Source organism: Apiospora marii, assembly GCF_038362585.1.
Source record: "Apiospora marii strain CBS 49790 chromosome Unknown utg000011l_segment0_segment0, whole genome shotgun sequence".
Taxonomy (NCBI): domain Eukaryota; kingdom Fungi; phylum Ascomycota; class Sordariomycetes; order Amphisphaeriales; family Apiosporaceae; genus Apiospora; species Apiospora marii.
This window is the reverse complement of record NW_027117382.1, coordinates 4988241-5008523: the sequence shown is the minus strand read 5'-3', so window position 1 is coordinate 5008523 and position 20283 is coordinate 4988241. Positions and strand designations below refer to the sequence as shown.

Sequence of the window (20283 nt, the reverse complement as noted above, 5' to 3'; positions counted from 1 at the left end):
TGATCCCAGAAGGACTCCCTCTCCTCGGCATCCGTTAGTGTATCAGTCATCGTATTACTTGACAATTCGGCACCTAATTCTCTCTTTCTTCACTCCTGCAGCAAGGTAGTTCAGCAGATTCTCGTCGCTGACTTTGCAAGCGGTCAGACGTTCCGACTCTTTTCTTCCGTCGACGAGAACACCTCAAAGCCGTAACCGATCTCGAACCGGACCATCTATTGCTGGGGAGCACAGTACCCATAGAGCCAAGATGACGGCCAACATACCCGCCTCTGTTCTCTCGTCGCTCGCCGCATCCCCCAACTTCCAGGGCTTCTATGTGGACGGGACAAGTAGGACCCTCTTTTACTTCCGTCTCTTTGCGGCCTCCGTCCCCTTGGCTTTTGTGATCTTTCTTCCGTGGTAGTAGCTGATACTTGTTGTGATGATGAAAAGCCCAGGCAATCATGGTGGGCACCGACTACACTTATACAACCAGTGACAGATGGGCGGGCGCGTACGAGGATGGCGGCTTCGCAACGTTTTACACCGAAGGATACGGATCGGTGCTGGTGGAGGACGGGACAACAGTGACCTGGTACTGTGCTTTCCGCCCCTGAGGTTTTGCCGATCTATTCTGTCCAAATAGGAAACTGACGGCAGCGGCAGTGGTTCGTCGATGAGCGCCGGGACCATGACGATATACCAAACCTATCCCAACGGATCGCCCCTTTGGATCACCTACTTTTGCGCCCAGAACTGGGCGGCCAACACCATATACCGGCAGCTGCAGGCGACGAGTTCCACAACATGTAAGCAGACAGGCTTTCCCACCCCAAACCCATTATATGTACCTGTGGATGTATCTAAGCCAAGACAACTCCGAGTAGCGACTAGCACATCCCCCACGAGCACGACTGCCGCCACGACGACACTGGCCTCCCCCGGGAGCAGCACGAACCCGACCGCGACCAGCACCCAAACGGACCAGGACACTGACCTAGCCGACGCGGCCGTCACCGCCCCTTCGCAGGCCTGGATCGCCGGCGCCGTCGTGGGGCCGATCGCGGGGTGCGCTCTGGTCGGCTTCCTGGTCTTCTGGATCATGCGGCGCCGCGCCAAGAAGGCGTCGGCTGCGAACGCGGCGGCCATGGCGGCGGTGTCGGCGGGGGCGGGAGCCGCTGCTTCTCCCACATACAATAACAACAACAACCCCCACGGCGGCGATCCGTACCACGACAACCCGCAGTCGCCGCCCTTGCCGCCGCCGTCGGCTTCGTCGCGGCCCGTGTCGTCGGCGCCGCCCTACGCTGTCCCCGGTGGCGGTGTTGGGAATGCCTGGGACGGGCAGAAGCAGTTCGACGGTCGGCCGCTTTCGAGCACGACCTACGCCAGTGCGCCGCCGCAGGAGCTGGCCAATGTGCCGGGGACGAACAGTTGGCATTTCCAGAACGCGACGGAGCTGGCTCCGCCACCGGCGGCGGCGGCGGCGGAGATTGGGGGCGGTGTTGGGGGCTATGGTGGTGCTGCGACTCCGCCGCCGCCGCCGCAGGAGCTGTCGAATATTCCGGGGAGTGTTGATCATCAGGGGGTGGTGTATGAGATGCATGATAATAGCAGGTGATTTGTGGGGTGTATGGACTGGGTTGGGTCTTATTACTTCCTGATGTCCTCTTATACTAGTAGCTTGTTCTTGCCTGCATGATGGTAATGATAGTTCATGTTTCGATTTTACCATAGGGTGTTGAGCGATTCCGGGGTTTGACGCAGGATTGTATTGGCGGCGCACGGGGATGCAGGGGTCAACTCAGAGTCTACATTATCCCCTTCTGTTCCGACATTCAAGTTCAAACACCATTGGCTTAACTTAGGACGGGACGAAGAGTGTCACAAAATCAGCCGTATACGTACATGATGAGTATACAGGCGGTCTATCAACTCAAGCTGTGCGTGGACAACTTGAAGTATTGAGGTAGTGATAACAGTATGGCAAACAACCAAACGAGCAGGCTCAATTGCAGAAACTCTACCAAGTTGACCTGTGCTTCTCAAAACCAAGTGCATCGCATCGGCTGAGGTTGATGAATTGGCAGGCGCTGTGCGGGGTACAGTTTTAGTGAGGAAGCCACCTGGAGCGGAAACCGCCCAATCGTCGTCGCTCTTCCCTCAGAACTGCGACTGCCAATTCCACCTCACCTACTTCTGGAAAACAATTGCCTTCATGCAACATAACATATCATCACACGAAGATCACTTATAACGTTACGGATCAAATGTGATATATCTTGTTTGAGTTCTAAAGGTATCATGATAATATTTATCGAGATCTAACTGAAACGAAATCCCCCATCTGAACACTTTGAATGTACGCCACTGGACAATCAGAACAAGCCAAGAAACGAAACGTTAGGAACCTAGAGAAAACACATCCCGCAACCCATCTAAGAAGCAGTACCAGAAAGTCCGACCAGCTTGCTCTTAACACACACCGCCTTGGCCAATGTCTGGATGGAGCCGCTGGAAAGTAGCTCCAGCACCTGAAGCGTCGCCTCAAACTCGCGCGTGATGAAGTTGCGGATCTCAATCGCAACCAGCGAGTCCAGCGGGTAGTAGGACAGAGACCTCGTCACGTCAAGGTCGTCTTGCTCCATCATCATGACGGACGCCAGCTTGTACACCAGCCCGTCGCACACCACCTGCTCCGCTTCGGCCGCGCTTTGGGCCGACTTGACCGCGGCATTGTACGAGACGACCTTGGATGACGCGCCAAGCGACGCGTCGGCTGCGGCTGCCGCCTCGGCCGCCTCGCGAAGATGCTTGAATTTGGCGTCGGTCGTCCAGAAGGGCTGCGCACTCGGTGTGATGCGCATGCCTGTGATTGTGTGGTTGTTGCACGACGCGGCCATGCGCCCGTCAATAGCAGCGCCGAGTAGTGCAAGCACCTCGGCCTCGCAGATGGTGTCACCTCCGAGATTTTTGGCGACTTCGGCCGCCTTCTCCGCGTCCTCTGCGAGGTAACCGGTGTCGGATACAGCAGTCAGGTCCATGGACGACGCCGGCAACCCTTGCGACAGTCGATACTGGACGAAGGCATTCAAGAAGCAGTTAGCCGCTGCGTAGGCTGCCTGGCCCCGGTTGCCGACAGCACCGGCGGCAGAGGAGATGGCGACGAAGAAGTCCAAGGGTGCATTGCAAAGAGCACGGTGGAAGTTCCATGCACCCTGCACCTTGGACTCGATGACCGTGGTATATTGGTCGTACGTCATCTTCTCGAAGAGAACATCCTGTGAGGTTTGCAACTCAGCATCTTTCCCGGAAACACCGAGAGGGATTTGCGATCAATGGATCACTTACACGCAGGACCATCGCTCCGTGGATCACTCCTCGCACCGGCGGCATGTCTTCCAACTCGTAGGCCACCAGGTTTTCCACATCGGCGGGGTTGGCGACGTCGCACTTTTGTACCACGATTTCGGCTCCAACATGGGCGACCTCGTCAATCAGCTCTTTGACCTTGCCGGTGGCTGAGCCACTTCTTGACAGCAATACAAGGTGTCTCGCACCACGACTGACCATCCAGCGGCTCATGCTCCGACCCAAACCACCTGTGCCTCCGATGAGGAGGTACGTCGCGTCAGGTCGGAGAATTTGCCGCGGCGTCTTGGGTGGCGTTGCCTGCTTCGCATTAGTCCGACAATTCATCCAATGCATATGGGATCTTGCTCACCTTGACGTTGTCGCTTGATCCAGGAACCACAACTAATTTCCCGTACGACTTGGCACTCTGGAGTGTCTTTAGTGCTTCCTCAATCTCCGAGATTGGATATGTGGTGATGGGGAACACCGGCCGGACCTTGTTGTACTTGACGAGCTTTGATACGTCGGTAAGCAGACGCTGCATGATCTTTGGTCTCTCGGCGGCTAGTGAAATCATGTCCACCGATATGAAGCTCGCGTTATGGTCGAACTGAACCATTTCCAGACGAGTGCTCGCGTCCGTGTCCCGCGTGCCGATATCGACAAGTCTGCCGAACTTATTCAGACACTGCCAGCTTTCCTTCAGGGCATCTCCGCCCACGCAATTCAGCACAACGTCTACACCCCGCCCGTCCGTCACCGTTCGCAACGAGTTACCAAATGCCAGGTTGCGACTGTAGAAAATGTGGTCCGCAGGGATACCGTACTCGGTAATCAACACTTGCTTCTTCTCGGGGCTTCCCACCGTCGCGTATACATCGGCACCAACCATCTGCGCCAGCGAAACGGCGGCCTGTCCAACCCCACCCGCTGCTGCATGGATCAGCACGCTCTCATCCTCGTGTAGCCGACCCAGCTCGATCAAGGAGTAGTATGCTGTGCTGTACGCCAGTGGCAGGCTTGCGCCGGCTTCGAAACTCATGTTCGCGGGTAGCTTGAAAGCGAAGCCGGCTTTGGTCCTTAATCTGGTCGCATAAGCTCCACCTTCGACGGCGAGCGCAGCTACGTGGTTGCCCACTTGCAGACCCCTCACACCGCTGCCAACGGCTGTGATGATGCCGCTTGCCTCGAACCCAAACCCGGTATTCGCGAGCTTGCCATGCGCTGCGGCGAGATCTCGGTGGTTGACACCAATTGCCCCAACCTGCATCTCGATTTCATCTGATCCCAATGATGAGGCCAAGCTCTCATCATCGGTGAAATACAAAGTCTCGAGTATCCCAGGGTCGCCAATAGCCAGCTTCAAGGGCCGGTCTGTTTGATCGAAACGCGTCAATCGCAGAGCTGATAGATTTGTCTCGTTGTGCACGATCTCGTTCATTACGGGGTCATTGATGATGCGAGGGGTCAGCAGCTGGCCGTCCCTCTCCATGAACTCCAGCTCACCGGTGGACGCCTTGCCGTTTGTGAAAGCAGTCGAGAACGCTTTGGTTATGGTTCTCCGCATCTGGTCCACCGACAACGTGACCTGGCCATCCAGATCCAGACTCGCGAAGGGCAGAAGCGTTTCGGACCGAATTGTACGACTAAGCCCCGTGACCATGTTCAGGTCTGGTGAGGTCGCGTGATCGTATGCGCCGCGTACTACCCACAACACGCCCTGTACGGATGTCAGGATTTTCTGCAAGGCCGCGAACTGGTCACCACGAAGAGTGGAGAGCAGCGGCCTCTCAAGCTCGGCCAGGAAGATGCAGAGCTTATCGCCGACATTGACATTGAACAGTGTGCCGGTTGCTGGGGGTCTGCCAGTGGAACATCGTAGAACATGGGCCAAGCTTGCGACGAGTTCGCGTTGGAGTGGTGTATCGGCGTGGATGATTGCGATGTCAGTTTCTGGCATTTCTGGCTCGACATCTCTGGTGTTTTCTGATTTGGTAGCCATGGGCTCCCAGTCAAGCTTATAGCACAGTTCTCGATGTAGCGCCAGTGCTTCCGCCTCGCGGTCCAGGATGGGTGTCACTGTCAGACCGTCTAGCGTAACCAGCGATTCAAGCGGATCTGAAGGCGAGGCAGCGAACATGGATAATCTCATGGGCTGTGTGCCATGGGTCGAACTGTTGCTCTGACAGTAAGCTTGAAGCTTTCGGCCTACGACACCTGTGGATTCGGTGACATTCCTCGAGATCGAGATTCGGTCAACCGAAGAAGGCAAATAGATCGTATCGAGACTCGGTCGTACCTGGCCGACGACGAGCCAGTACATGGATATCAACGACTCGAGGAATGCAGGCTGAACCACGGCGCTGCTTATGCGCTGATTCGGCATTTCCTTGGCCACGTCAGGCACGACGAGGTCGCTCTTGCAGCATGTGTTGGATGCTGACCCATTCACGATACCCTGGAAGACTGTGCCGTACGAGACACCCAGCTCCGCTAGTCTTTCATACATGCCCGATGAATCGACGGTTTTTGAGGCGCCTTGGTTGACGGCTTTGATGGAAGTCTCTCGCAATACGCTGGTGTCTCTGGCCCGCTTATCGCCATCCACGCCATTCGTGTCTCGGTCAACAACCGCCACGAAGCCTTTGCAGTGCTCCTTCCAACCTTGACTGCGGGTCCAGGAGTTGATGTGAAACTCTCTCCACGTCTCCGAGGCTACGATTGGGGTGCGTTCTTGATGTGGCCGTAATGTCGTCGTAAGCTCAACATCCTCATCTTGGATAACCAGCGGCGCCGTCACAACCACATCCTCGAGCTGGTAATGGTCAAAGTGCTCTCCGGCTTCCAGTGCCAACTGCCGTATGGCCTCGACAGCCATTACGATATACCCCGACATTGGAAATATGGCGAGGGATTGGATCTTGTGGTGCTCCAACCATGGTAGATCGTCTAAACGTACGATGTTACGCCAGGTTGGCTCGAGGTCGCTGGAGAAGTTCGCCTCTGTACCCAAAATGTCGTTCCTAGGCGCACTTCTGTTCCTATGCTTGAGCGTCATGCGCGACTCATGCCAATACTTGGATGATTTATTCCATGGGTATCGTGGCAGGTCCGTGAGCAGCACAGGTGCCTTGGCTGGTTTGGGATAGTTAATTGCTTCGAAGTTCAACACAACGCCCTTGGTGAAGAGAGTAGCCGCTACTTCCATCGCTGTCTCGACTGCGTTTTTCTTCCGCGCTAGCATGGAGGCGTACGGTATCTTGGCAGCAGGGCCGCCTGCGGCTTTCAGGATTTGCTTGAGGGGTCCCTGAAGAGCGGAGTGCGGGCCTAGTTCCACCAACATGTTGACACCGGTTCGATGTTCGCCCATGGGTTCAACCATGCTTTGCACTGCTTCGCTGAACCTCACCGGACACGTTAGGTTCTGCACCCAGTATGATGGCTCCAATTCCAATCCATCAACGCGCCGACCGACCAGCGATGAGTGAAACCGTATCTCTGTGGATACTGGTGCATCGACCATGCGGATGGACTGCATATAGTCTTTCCCAATGAGGCCCATGTGGTGTGAGTGATATGCCGTATCGACGAAGAGCTTCCGGTTGAACAGTTGCTTCTCCTCGACAATGGCCTTGAGCTCATCGATACCAGCCTCATCGCCCGAGATGGTGAGGCTGCTCGGGCTGTTGTAACACGCAATCCTAATATTCCCGTTCTTGACTTCTGAAAGAAGCGGCTCGAACTCTTCCTTGATCCGCCCACTGCCATCATCGCGCCGCGGAGCTCTGGGTGCCGTTCTTTGAGCACGGGAATCAATCGACCCCTGTGGTAGGCTATCGCGATACATGCCTCGAAGGTCAGGATACCAGCTGCGTATGCTGCACCGATTTCACCGCTCGAATGTCCAGCCACGGCAGTAGGTTGGACACCCCAGGAAAAGAGGAGGTCTGTTAGGGCCAGCTGGATTGCAGTGCATGATGGTTGGCTGATGTGGGATGCGCCCACTGCGGTCGTCTTCTCGTCCTTATTCAGTTCTTCGACCAACGACCATGTGGCCCCCAACGACGCCAGACACTGGTCCGCGTAGTCGATTGCTTTCGTAAAGACTGGGTAATGCTCATAGAGCTCGCGACCCATCCCATACCACTGTGCTCCCTGGCCTGTGAAGATGAATCCAATCCGCAGCGGGTCGCCCTCCTTGCCGGGCAGAGACTTCTGGCTGTTGATGGCATCGATCAAATCGAAAGAGCGCCGGGCGGGGATGGCTACACGCCATTGTAGGAGTGATCGTCTCTGGCATAGTGTATATGCCACATTGCTCATCAAGTCTTTCTGGAACATCTCCGGGCGTTGCTCCAAATATATGACCAGCTGCTTCATCACAGACTCAAGCGAGGTTTTGTCATTCGCCGACAGTGCGAATAGCTTCAGTCCCGGGTCTTCGTCCTTCAGGTCCGCGTCGTCCTTGGGCCCGCCTCGCTGGGTGAAGGGGAGGCGTTCCAAGACCACGTGCGCATTGGTGCCGCCGAAGCCGAAGTTGTTGACGCTCACATACTTCTTGTTCCGGGGCCATGGGCGCTGATTGGTGGGGACCTTCAAGTGCCACTCCTTGAACGGGATCTTCTCGTTGGGGTACGTGAAGTCGTAATTGGGCAGGACGAAACCCCGCTCGAGCATCATGGCGGCCTTGATGACGGCGACGATGCCCGAGGCACCTTCCAAGTGGCCGATGTTGGACTTGACGGATCCCAATAGCAGAGGGTCTCTTGCCGAACGGTTGGCGCCGAAGACGTTGTGGATTGCTGTCGCGCATCTGGTCAGCTCCATCTGGGTACGAGATGGGGGCATTGGGGGCATTACCTGTCGCCTCGATTGGGTCACCGACTCTTGTACCCGTGCCATGTGCTTCGATGAACCCCGTGTCTGAGGGGTTGATGTCTGCATTCTGGTATACCTGCCTCATCAGATTTTCTGTTGCGGATGGTTAGTGCTTAGTTCCGAGGTACATCGACGCCTGGGCATACCTTGGGCTGTCCCACATGGCATAGTGATGCCAGGTGTCTTTCCATCTTGGTTGATGCCGCTCCCCACTATGATAGCACGAATCGAGTCGTTATCTCTCCGCGCCTGCTCGAGGGGCTTCAAGATGATCATGCCGCAGCCCTCGCCCCGGCCGAAGCCTGTCCCACGATTGTCGAACGAGTAGGACCTCCCGGAATCCGAAAATAGCCGGGACTTGGCGAACGAGATCCAGAACTCGGGGAGCATGTTCAGGTGGCAGCCGCCCACAATCGCCATGCTCGACTCGCCAGCGCGCAGGCTCTGGCAGGCGAGGTGCAGGGCGACGAGGCTGGAGGAGCAGGCCGTGTCGGTGGTGAAGCTGGGGCCTTTGAGGTCGAAGAAGTGGGAGAGGCGGTTGGATTGCATTGCGTATGCACAGCCTGCATGTCATTCACGTGTTAGTTTCCACTCGAAACTCTTCTTTCCAGTCTCATTTTGATTCATCCTAGGCTCTCCTAACTTCCAGCCGGCATATATCTCAGATGCCCTCAGTGTAGGTTGATTTGGTACCGATCGGGCAAAGTGAGATAGAGAACGAAGTACTGACCTGTAGCTTGATGCATTGGTATCCGATCTGTGTCCCTGAAACAGTGGGACTCGTACTCGGGGAACGAACCGCCCACGAAGACACCAACGTCTTTGCCGACAATGGTATGCTTTGGAACGCCGGCATTCTCGAGAGCCTCGAATGTACACTCAAGCAGCAGTCGCTGTTGTGGGTCCATAGAGATGGCTTCTTTCTCTGTCAAACTGAAAAAGGGCGCGTCGAAGGCCGCGAGGTCGACCGTCTCGTCGCTAAGGAAGTGCCCGCCCACGGGGTTATGACAACCGGCCTTGCCCGGGTTCGGATGTTGGAAGCTCGAGGCGTCGAACCGAGACTTGGGGATGGTCGAGTAGCCAGACCGTGCCCGGGCGCAGAGCTCCCAGAACTCGGCGGCGCTGGTCACGTTGCCCGGCAGCCGGCATGACATGCCGACGATAGCCAAGGGCATGGGTTTCGTCTTTGGCGTGGACGCCTCTGTCGTTACGCGATTGGTCGGTGCCGATGTCTCTCCTGGAAACGCATCACCGACACGGCGGTGGCCAGTGCCGAGGCCATTGGGTGTTCCGTTCATACCGTTGGTGCTGACGCCATTGCCCAAGCCGTTAGGGCGCCCGTTGGCTTGCGCGTAGGGGCCATGACCGTTAACGGCTGAAGGCGCCATGTTGCATGTCTTCTCTTACTTGGCGACTTCAAAAAAAAAAGGTAGGATCTGGAGATTGGCATGTGGGTAGAAAGGTAAGTGTAGGTGGCGACATGAACATGAATCACCGCCTGCAACTTATATTCTCCAGCAAGTGGGAGCGGGATCACAAGTCTATCGTCTCTCGAAGATCGCCTTTCCCTTCAGGGTCTGGGTGAATTACCATGTGATGCTACAACGAATGATGTAGTTACCCTAGCTAATTAAATTTTCCAGAAGCTGGCCTTGATCTTCAGCCAAGCGGATGATCATTCCGGCCTCAGAGCGGAGCGTCTCTGTCTCAGCCCTTTAGGCGGTACTCGAACATTGCTTCCCTCCTGGTCTATCCGAAACCATTTGGCCACGGATAGAAGGAGGAATCGCTGTAGGCGTGCCCTGTCCATGGTACTCTAACACGTGAATGGCCTTCCCTAGATCCTGGATCGCTGCGGGTATCGATAACAGGGGCAGTTTATTTCGGCAACCCGGCCGATGATCTGCCTAGTATCATTGGCCCGAGCACCTCCTCGAAGTTGGTGAACTGCAGGATCACAGGGAGACTTCATATAAGCTGTCATATCTGGCATGACGGTCGTCGATCCTATAACCCGCATTTTCCCACCAGGTAAGTATCAGGGACCCGCGGCCCCGGGGACCTTCCTCGTTGAAACGAGGCGATGAGAGGCCTGATCCGGATAAGAGCCAGACCATGCCATTCCAGCCAATCCGGAGTCTTCCCGCAACCAGGCTATGTTACCACCATGCGATGTCATAGCCTGGCCTTGAGTTCCGTACAAATAGGAACAGGGAGCTCTGGCCGATGGTAATCTCGGAGGGCGGTTCCTGGAAGACCGAAGTGCCTCAATGGGATCTGGCTCTCAATTGAGCAGTATGAGACCAGGTTCTCGTTAAAACCTGGATATACGTAATCATCTAAGAGCTCTGGGATTAAGAGCCTGACAGATACCCTCGATGTAACCACAAGGCTTAAAGGGACCGACTAGATGCTAAGATTCGCCGGTTACGCAAATTGGGACGGGTGATTTGTCTGAATGTTTCGGTCGAGAGTGCTACGTTACCAGCCGACTGAGGGACGGAATTCGCCGTTGGTCTGGACCGAAAACGCAATGAGCCTGGGACAAAAATATCGACAACCGTGATGCTGGCCACACACTGTGGCGGCAGGGTGTAGTTAGATTGAGATATTTGATCTGCCGGGCTTGGCACGCGGCACTTGGGGTCCAAGGATGCAGGTCAAGTTTGCTGCATCTGTGGGGAGACACTAGAAAGACTTGGCTTGGCCACCCACACCAAACGTCAAGTTTATCTATTTCGTGCAGAAATGGGTTCCTTTTGGCGGCTTCGGTAGTACAGCCGGCTGCCTGTCCTGTATGAAACCGTCACCCTGCAGCGGCTCCCCACCCTAGTCCTCACTTTTATCCGGGACCGGGGCCGGGACCGGGGTGGAGGGTGCCCACCCCTTGGGTCTGACTTATTAACGACCCCTGCTACATGCATGCCGGTTCGTCATCCCAGACTCCCCGGAAGTCCAATTAGGCTCGGCACCAAGCTCCCAATTGCCCTATCCGGATGATTGGCAAGGCCACTTACAGGAAACAAGACCTTTTTCCTACGCAACGGAGCGTGCGCGAAGTTGATTGCATGAACGCCTAACTGATGTGAACGGCGTTGCGTTTTACCATGGTCTTTACATGGATCGAGAAATTCACCAAGCACCGAACGCGGCTGGACTCACGTTATCAGACGGGTCTGCCAAACAGTCCCTTTCCCCCCTGTCGGCTACCCTCTGGCTTCCCTTCCCACGATCTCTGGCACGCGTTTCCCAACGCCTGCTCCTCGGTCGAGAGGATTGCATACGTGGCAACAAGCTTCGTTGCGTCTACTTTTGCCAAGCCAGACGCCGTCACGCAATACCGATGAATGAGACCGCATTGCAGAGCTTGGCCTGATCGTGGTGGGAGCACGATCGCAGATATACCCTCCCGGGCGTTTGGTTCTTCAGATTCCCTGATTATCAACCACCCACTTTGAGTCGTGTCATTCTACCTTCGACCGCCGTCATCTAAGAATACCAAGATGAAGTTTTTGTGCCTGCCCGGCGCCTATGGAAGCGCAGATGTGAGATATACTGCCCCTTTACTCGATCATGAACAATGTTGACTTATGAATCTCCATCTAGAAATTCCAAATACAGCTTGGTAAGATCACCCTTACTTTTAGACTTGACCAAAAGGCGGGACTTGATTGAACCTGAACGTAATACCTCCGCGTACAGCCCCCCTCGTCAAGGAGCTCATGTCCGACGACACGGCCTCGTTCCGCTTCATCGACGCCCCCTGCGAGGCCGTCCCGCCCAAGGGCTTCGCCGACTTCTTCGGCAACCCGCCCTACTACCGCTTCATCGAGCCCGACGACAAGGACACGGAGGAGACGGACGTGCTGTCGCGGATCCGCGATTTTCCGGAGTGCGACACGGCCGAGGACACGATGCGCGAGCTCATGAAGGAGGGTATCGCGAGCAGCGTCCGGAGCACCGACCGGGCCATCCAGTTCCTCTTCGACATAATGGAGCGCGAGGGGCCGTTCGAGGGGATCATCGGGTACTCCGAGGGCGCCACGGTCGCGGGGACCTTGTTGCTGCACGAGCAGCGGCGGCGCGAGAAGGCGGGAAGGACGCCGCAGATCCGGTGTGCGGTTTTCTTTGCGGGGTGGCCGCCGTTGGATCCCGTGACGTACAAGATGGTGCTGTCGGACGAGTCGGATTTGATGATTGATATACATACTTGCCACATCAGTAAGTTGATGGAGTTATCTCCAACAATCTCTCCTGTTCACTTGAACACATTGACTAATAGTGCTCTTTGCTGCCAGTCGGGTCTTTGGATCCTTACGTGTCGGGGTCGATGGCGCTCTACAACACCTGCGACCCTGATACGGCCTACATATTCGATCACGGCAAAGGGCATACTTTGCCTCGGGAAAAGGGGGTGGTCAAGGAGTTGGGGGATGTCATTCGCAACATGATTGCTGAGGTGTCTACTTGATTACACGAAAGAGATCGGTGGCGGAGTTTGTTCTTTAGGCATTACATAGATAGATTTGTTATGCTATCTTGTTCGTATTTCCCACCAAATTGTTTCGTATGGTATTTGACAGCTGAAAATGGTTACTATGACGTGAGGCTCTCTCCGGATGTTCTCGTATAAAACCCAGCATGAATGGCATAATCGTCAATACTTGCAGGAGGATGAGACCCCTGATGACGAAGGAGACATTTGGCATTCGACTGCGGTCTAGGTCTGCAATCGCCCGGCCTTGTTGCACAACATGATACCCTTCTGTGTTCGGCGCATTGGGGCAAAGTGCGTACCCGCCGCAGGTACCCTACCTAACGTCTTTTCCCCAAACGTTCTCCCGGATCACACCTCCATTTGGCTAACATCGTGTATTGCTTCCTCTGACATACCATCCAGGGTTCAGTCTGATGTTTGCACAGAAAGTGCCAGATTGACGCGACGGTAACCCAGGCGCCGCGCCGTCATGTCGCTTTTTGCGTCCCATGCTCGGTTTACCCGGAATTGGGCTCCGAGAGGCTTTCTTTTTTCCCATTTCCCCATGCCATTTAGCCTGCGCCGCTCGTTATGGATAGATGGTTGCATTGCATGCATGCGCGATCCGACGTCAGGAGAAGACGGCTTCTTCCGTCCGTTGGGCAACTCCTGGCTGGGGGCGATCAACACCATGCTGAACAATGCTCTACGCATTGATCTGCGCATCAATCCAAACATTGATCGTCTTGAGTTAATTTTTTACTGATGCAATACTACGCGACTTTGCCCATTGCATTAAGAGAACTTGCTTCTAACCGCCACCAATTTTGAGGGGTCATTGGGTGTCCAGCAAATTCGAAGCATGCCACATGTATCATACAAAGCGCAGGCAGAAGAAACAGTAGCAGTAAGCCAGTCCTGCTAGGCATACGATGTCGAAACCGAAAGAGACAGGTAGTCGCCTCTACACGCCAAGGCCGACTCGTGTCGGCGGCCGCGTGGTCGCGGTCAATGGAGCCGCTGGCGGCAACGAGGTGGTGACGGTGCCGTCGGTGGTCATCTTGTCGGGAGGCAACGGGTCCTCGACGGACCTGCTGCATTCGTCCCCGCCGCCTGGGCGCGCGGCGTCGGTGGCTTCCCAGGTGTCTTCGACCTCGCTGTCGGACTCGGTCAGCCCTTCTACTACGGGACCGTCCTCGCACCAGCACCGCCGCAACATTTCGCTCAATGCCTCGTTGGGCTCTGTCTCGGCAGAAGATGAGGTACACCACGGGGTTTCCTCGCCCACTATCGGAGCTCCGTTGGCTACCATACAGTCTGCATCTCCCCGCTCGGCGCCCGGAGATACGGGGCGACCACCCCATTCACATTCCCCTGGTACTGCTGCATCTGCCTCTCGAGTGGCTGTTGGCAATGGGACTACTGCTGCTGCACTCCCTGGGCCGCTCCATGGCCCAAAGCCCAAACCCCCAAAGGCCTCTCGCCGCAAGAAGACCCTGTCGAGCTTCCTTGTTAGTCACCGCAACTTCTAAATAATCAATGACTCGGTTCGGTGCTGATGCTTCAAACGAAGCGTATCTTCTCATATACCACCACGGGCGGCCGCTTTGTTCTAGCTTCATCCATAGCTGCGTCGGCCTGTGCCGGGGTCGCCTTCCCAGCTATGACCATAATATTTGGCAAGCATGTCCTTTCATTCCATTAACTCAGTCCCTTGATGTTCTCGGTTATTCCTGATCTAGATGGTGTCATTTCTTGGTCTGACCCATGACGCAGGTCGATTGGTCGGCAATTTTGCATCTGCTCGGGCAACATGGGAGGGCGAGACCGCGCAGCAGGTCATGAAGCAGACCATTGATCAGAATGTGTAAGACTCCATCGCTTCTCTTTCCGGTATAGTTGAGAGATACGAAGGGAAGGGGCTGAATCACCGTGTAGACTTTATATCGTATATCTCTTCGCAGGACGCTTCGTGCTAGGGTACATCGCCACGGTAAGTCCATCAAGCTTCTCCAACCACACGAAGTTGTTCTTGGGTTCGCGTTTCCTGATCCCGTGTGAACTGCACCTTAGCTTGGGTTCCAAACGATGAGCCTTCGCATTTCGTCGGCGATGCGTCTCGCATACCTCAAAGCCCTGCTGGGCCAGCGAGTGTCACTCCTAGATACACAGCCACCCGGACAGATTGCCGCCATCATCACGACGACGGCCAACACGCTGCAGAGCGGCATCTCGGACAAGCTTGCGGCAATCCTCCAGAGCACGTCTCTCATGGCTTCCGCCGCCATAATCGCCTTCTTGCACAGCTGGAAGCTGACCCTCGTCACCTGGAGCGGGCTCCTGCTCATAACCTTGTGCTATTGTGTCACTGTCCCCCTCATCACGCGCAACATGAAACAAGTCGAAGACGCCAACATCAAGGCGTCGGCGACGGCCAACGAGGCGCTCAGCTCCATCCGCATGATCGCCGCGTGCGGGGCCGAGTCCAAGATGGTGGCCAGGTACGCGCGTTTTGTGGCCGAGTCGCAGCGCCGGGGCATGAGTCTCTCCAAGGTCATCGCGATCCAGCAAGCCACAAGTAACTAGCTCTCATTTGAACATCGCACTGTTTCTCCTGGCTGACCCATCATTGCAGTCTACTTCAGCGTATTTGCGTAAGTTGTTGGGGGTACTGGAAATGATTTTGTGGAGTTATGCTGACACTGCGAAAGAACGTTCGCGTTGGCTTTCTGGTTTGCAGTGAGGATGCTGCTGGCCCTTGAGATAGACAACGTCGGGACGCTCATCATGTAAGCAAGACTAATAGACCGAAAGCCCAAACTCGGAGAACCAACAAAACTGACCTTGCCGATCAGCGTCTTGATGTGCGTAATGATGACAGTCATGACCGTCGGCAACATCGCCGCGCCCCTCTCGGCCGCGGCCCGGTCCGCAGGCGCCGCCAGCATCCTGTTCAACGGCATCGACGCACCCCCGCCACAGACGAGCGGGCTGAAGGGGCCCGAGGTGTCGGCGTCGCAGAACATCGTGCTGTGGAACGTCAACTTCACGTACCCCACCCGGCCCCAGACCAAGGTCCTGGACGAGCTCAGGCTCGTCATCCCCGCCGGCAAGGTGACTGCCATCGTCGGGCCCTCGGGGTCGGGCAAGAGTACCATTGTCGGGTTGATTGAGCGCTGGTACGAGCTCGATGGGGACCCGGATAAGAACAAGCTGGTAAGTCAAACAGCCAAGTCAGCTCTGGCAACTCAAAACGCGTCTGGTAAACACGTCTAATTCCATCATCATAGGTCGCATTCTTCCGCAACGGCAGTATCACCGTCGGTGGCAAGAGACTTCACGACCTCGACCTGAAGTGGTGGCGGTCGCAAATCGGACTCGTGCAGCAGGAGCCCTTTTTGTTCAATGACACCATCTTTAACAATGTGGCCAATGGACTCGTGGGTACGCCATGGGAGAACGCTACGGAGGCCAAGAAGAGGCAGCTCGTGGAAGTAGCGTGTCGCGAGGCCTATGCTGATGAGTTCATATTGCGGCTGCCCGAAGTAAGATAGCCCGTCTTTACATATCTCCCTTTCCCTTCCCAGTTGGGGTTGGCCCGTACCGGCAACCCCGAAGTCCGAGAACCCTGTACCCCGAAAGCCTAAGTCTCGTACCCTGTATCCCGAACTCCGAGCCCCTGAGCCCCTCAGCTCATGAAAATCCACATATATTCACCGCTCTACGTGAATTGCAGCTAACATAATTCGTGTTATCCGACAGGGCTTCGACACCTCCGTCGGCGACTCCGGCATCAAGCTCAGCGGCGGCCAGCGCCAGCGCATCGCCATCGCCCGCAGCATCGTCAAGCAGCCGGCCGTCCTGATCCTGGACGAGGCGACGAGCGCCATCGACGTGCGGGGCGAGAAGGTGGTGCAGGCGGCGCTGGACCGCGCGTCGCGCGGCCGGACCACCGTCGTGATCGCGCACCGCCTGTCCACCGTCAAGAAGGCGGACCACATCGTCGTCCTGAACCGGGGCCGGGTGGTGCAGTGGGGCAACCACGAGAGCCTGATGGCGCAGCGCGGGGGGCATTACTGGGTGCTGACTAATGCGCAGCAGTTGGGGATGGGGCACGGGCATGGGCGTGGGGGGGTTGGTAGTAGTGAGGATGGGGAGGAGGGGGCGAGTGCCAGTGCAGTGGCGGATGAGATGTCGGATACGGCGGTTACGGAGGCGGATAAGCGGACTATGGATCTGATGACGCTGGATCCCGAGACGGCGCCGGCGTCAGTGGCGAGAGACAGAGGTCCGAAGACCTACAAGCCCAAGGGTGCCTTCAGAAGCCTCGGAGGCATGTTGTTGGAGCAGAAGCGGCTTTGGCCTTGGTACTTGATACTCTTGATCGGAGCTCTTATTGCTGGAGGTAAGTCTCCTCATCAATCTTCACTAGGACTGTACTGACTCTATTGTCCGTCGCAGCAAGCACGCCTGTGCAGGCCTACCTGTTCGCCACGCTGATATCCTCTTTCGCGTTCTGGGGTGATACGTTGGTGCAGATTACCAACTTTTGGTGCATGATGTTTGTCGTGGTTGCCGGCGCAGTGGGAATTGGTTATTTCGCCTTGGGCTTTGCTTCCACTAGGATTGCATTTGTAAGTAAACACTGCTCACTTCTTCCTATCGTCGAATTTCACCTGCAAGACCCTAACCATTCTTGGGTCTGCCCCAGCTCATCACCACGACCTACCGCCGCGACTACTTCGCCAACATCCTCCGCAAACCCGTCTCCTTCTTCGACGCCGAGGGCCACACCGCCGGCGCCCTGACCGCCCTCCTCGCCACGGACCCCTCCCAGCTGCAGCAGCTCCTCGGCACCAACATGGCCTTCGTCACCATCTCCCTGCTGAGCGTCTGCGGCTGTTTAGCGATTGCCTTTTACTTCGGCTGGAAGCTCACCGCCGTCGCGCTCTCGTGCGCCATGCCGCTCGCCCTCGCCGCGGGCTTCTTCCGCATCCGCTGCGAGCGCGGGCTCGAGCGCGACACCCTCCGCGTCTTTGCCGAGAGCGCCCGGTTCGCGGCCGAGTCCGTGGGGGCGATCCGGACGGTGACGGCGCTGACGCTCGAGGGGCGGATCGCGGGGAAGTATGAACAGCTGCTGGAGGAGCATGTGGGGAGGGCTTTTCGGAGGCTGCGGTGGGCGACGGTGGTGTTTGCGGCGAGTGATGCGTTGCCGTTGCTTTGCATGGCGTTTGTGCTTTGGTACGGCTTCATCTGAGCGACTCCAGCTGTCTGAACCGGTGTTGTAGGTGTTTTGTGCTGACTTTTCTCAGGTACGGAGGCCATCTCGTGGTCGATGGCGAGTATTGGACTTTCAACTACCGTGAGCAAAATCATTCAGACGCGCCATGCATCACATGGCTGATACTAATTCACTTCGTTTCAGTGGTTGTCTATATTGCCGTGGTTCAGGCAAGTGGCCCATGATGTGTCCTGTGTCCTGGTTCTATTATGTGCTCTTGAACTAATCAGGTCTCCATAGGGGGCAATTGGCGCCGGGCAATGGCTCAGCTTTGGACCAAGTAACACTCCCATCGAAGTCGTCAGGGCATGTCAAGGCCGGGGTTTGCTGACGAAGTTCAGATATTGCGCAAGCCAATGTGGCGGCCAACCGAATTCAAGCAATGAGGGAAAGGAAAAATGACGTGGACAGTGGTCTCACAATCGAACAGATTGATTCTGGCGACAAGTGCGAAGGCGTTCGTCTCGATTTGCAGAATGTCTGGTTTCGGTACCCGACCCGAGACGTACCGGTTCTCTGTGGGTTGGATATGACCGTGAGTGGTCCTTGAGATGGGCATATGATTTGCGCTAACATCGTGAAGATAGAAAAGGGGCAGTTCGCTGCCGTTGTGGGGCCATCAGGTATACTCTCTCTCTAGCTGATTGAAGAACGTCTTTAATGTATTCGCATAGGGTGCGGCAAGACCAGCGTAATATCACTTCTCGAGAGGTACGGGGTTTCCATTCTTGCATTGGCCCTCGGGGATGTGCACTGCCTGCTGACCTGTATCGACCAAGGTTCTACGATGTCAAGTCCGGAAGCATCCAGATGAACGGCATCGACATCCAAGACATCCAGTTGCGCGGCTACCGCCGGACTATTTCCCTCGTAGCGCAAGAGCCTTCCTTGTTCGAAGGCAGCATCCGCGAGAACATTCTTCTGGGCGTACCCGACGAGACTATCGCCGCCATGAGCGACGCGGAAATGCACCGCGCCTGCCGCGAGGCCGAAATGCACGACTTCATCGCGTCGCTGCCCGAGGGGTACGAAACCCAAGTGGGCAGCAAGGGCGTGCTCCTGTCAGGCGGACAGAAGCAACGGCTCTCGATCGCGCGGGCACTGATCCGCAACCCCAAGCTCCTGCTGCTGGACGAGGCCACCTCCAACCTGGACTCGGAAACCGAAAAGCTGATCCAGGGCGTCTTCGAGCGCACGCGCCAGACCCGCACCATGGTCGTCGTCGCGCACCGGCTCGCCACCATCCAGAACGCCGACGTCATTTTCGTGCTGGGCGACGGGGCGGTGCTGGAGAGGGGGACGCACGGGTCGTTGCTGCAGAGGAGGGGGGTTTACTACAGCATGGTAGGTGATCTTCTGTGTTGTGTTTGCTTTATTACTGGACTTTTCACTAACGCAGATTTCAGTGCCAAGCGCAAGCCTTGGACCGGTGATAGGAGGGAGGTTCGAGGGATAGGATGAATCAGAATCAGTATAATAGCAAGGAATAAGTTTGATTCTTTGATATGCTTCCGCAGTGAAGTAGCCGTTTGCTCCGTCGTGACGATGGTCTCTTCAATTGGACCAATGTGGCGTCAATAACGAGTGCGAATCCCGTGTGTTACGGCGTACGATGGAGTTGCTGCCTGGGTATGAGTGCATGTTGCCCAATATTCGTTACCAAACGTATATCGTTTATGACAATCATTATTTGCATTTAAATCTCGAAATGGCATCCCCTTCAATCCCAGCCAAATGCACCGTGCTGCCGTCCGCATTTGGACTGCTGAGGGCAACGTGCGCTGGAATGAGGGATCGGGAGCAGCAGTAGCTGAGGAGGATGCAGAACCTACAACAGCCACTCATCAAGTAGTCTGTCATCCATCTGCATCCACCGTATTTATAGCGAAAAATGGAGATATGATGATGAGATCCTCGTTTCAATATACCTTTTTGGGGAGGACGAAGAAAACAATGCACAGTGAGATGAAGACGCTGTTTTGCAATGCAGACATGGATGGACCTTTCTATCGTACCTACTACCCCGCGGGATTGAGAAATAGCGGCTGTAATCGCGGGCGCAGCGGTTCGCACCGCAGTCAGAGCTCCTGGCCCTTGCCATTCATTGCACTGTCGCAAACCAGGAGACCCCGTCGAAAGTTGCTACGTACCTGTTACCCACCCTTGTGTACGTATTCACCGATTCAGCTGGAAACGTCTTCAGATATTGGCAATTGATCTTCAGCCCTAGTCACTTCTGTTTCTGCTATCGTTGCGTTTTAGTTCAATCCATGCTGGATTGACCAGTCGTTCCGGTTTGTGAATTGATTGT

The 20283-nt window shown here is 55.9% G+C and overlaps 6 protein-coding genes across 6 annotated transcripts; 5 read left to right on the top strand and 1 right to left on the bottom strand.

The window, feature by feature from the left end:
* Nucleotides 1-673: 673 nt before the first annotated feature.
* On the top strand, nt 674-1603 carry PG985_014738 (uncharacterized protein; the record flags this gene model as incomplete). The annotated part of the gene is made up of 2 exons (XM_066834504.1): nt 674-791; nt 870-1603. 2 exons carry the CDS (start codon nt 674-676, stop codon nt 1601-1603), a joined length of 852 nt encoding a protein of 283 aa, XP_066679244.1.
* Nucleotides 1604-2420: 817 nt separating this feature from the next.
* Nucleotides 2421-9602, bottom strand: PG985_014737 (BcPKS8- polyketide synthase; the record flags this gene model as incomplete). Its single annotated transcript, XM_066834503.1, is given in 7 exon segments — nt 2421-3263; nt 3334-3654; nt 3707-7084; nt 7099-8138; nt 8197-8307; nt 8361-8777; nt 8945-9602. The coding sequence occupies 7 exon segments, from the start codon at nt 9600-9602 to the stop codon at nt 2421-2423; spliced, it is 6768 nt and encodes a 2255-aa protein (XP_066679243.1).
* A 2115-nt stretch (nt 9603-11717) lies between these two features.
* On the top strand, nt 11718-12685 carry PG985_014736 (uncharacterized protein; the record flags this gene model as incomplete). The annotated part of the gene is made up of 4 exons (XM_066834502.1): nt 11718-11759; nt 11821-11839; nt 11917-12435; nt 12513-12685. The coding sequence occupies 4 exons, from the start codon at nt 11718-11720 to the stop codon at nt 12683-12685; spliced, it is 753 nt and encodes a 250-aa protein (XP_066679242.1).
* Nucleotides 12686-13623: 938 nt separating this feature from the next.
* PG985_014735 (uncharacterized protein) lies at nt 13624-14223 on the top strand (the record flags this gene model as incomplete). Its single annotated transcript, XM_066834501.1, has 1 exon — nt 13624-14223. The coding sequence occupies one exon, from the start codon at nt 13624-13626 to the stop codon at nt 14221-14223; it is 600 nt and encodes a 199-aa protein (XP_066679241.1).
* A 210-nt stretch (nt 14224-14433) lies between these two features.
* On the top strand, nt 14434-15277 carry PG985_014734 (ABC transporter-like protein; the record flags this gene model as incomplete). The annotated part of the gene is made up of 3 exons (XM_066834500.1): nt 14434-14558; nt 14630-14684; nt 14765-15277. The coding sequence occupies 3 exons, from the start codon at nt 14434-14436 to the stop codon at nt 15275-15277; spliced, it is 693 nt and encodes a 230-aa protein (XP_066679240.1).
* A 159-nt stretch (nt 15278-15436) lies between these two features.
* PG985_014733 (uncharacterized protein) lies at nt 15437-19405 on the top strand (the record flags this gene model as incomplete). The annotated part of the gene is given in 13 exon segments (XM_066834499.1): nt 15437-15480; nt 15547-15907; nt 15982-16236; nt 16454-17096; nt 17153-17325; nt 17403-17932; nt 18004-18136; nt 18213-18294; nt 18314-18507; nt 18556-18595; nt 18647-18683; nt 18752-19316; nt 19379-19405. 13 exon segments carry the CDS (start codon nt 15437-15439, stop codon nt 19403-19405), a joined length of 3084 nt encoding a protein of 1027 aa, XP_066679239.1.
* Nucleotides 19406-20283: the final 878 nt, after the last annotated feature.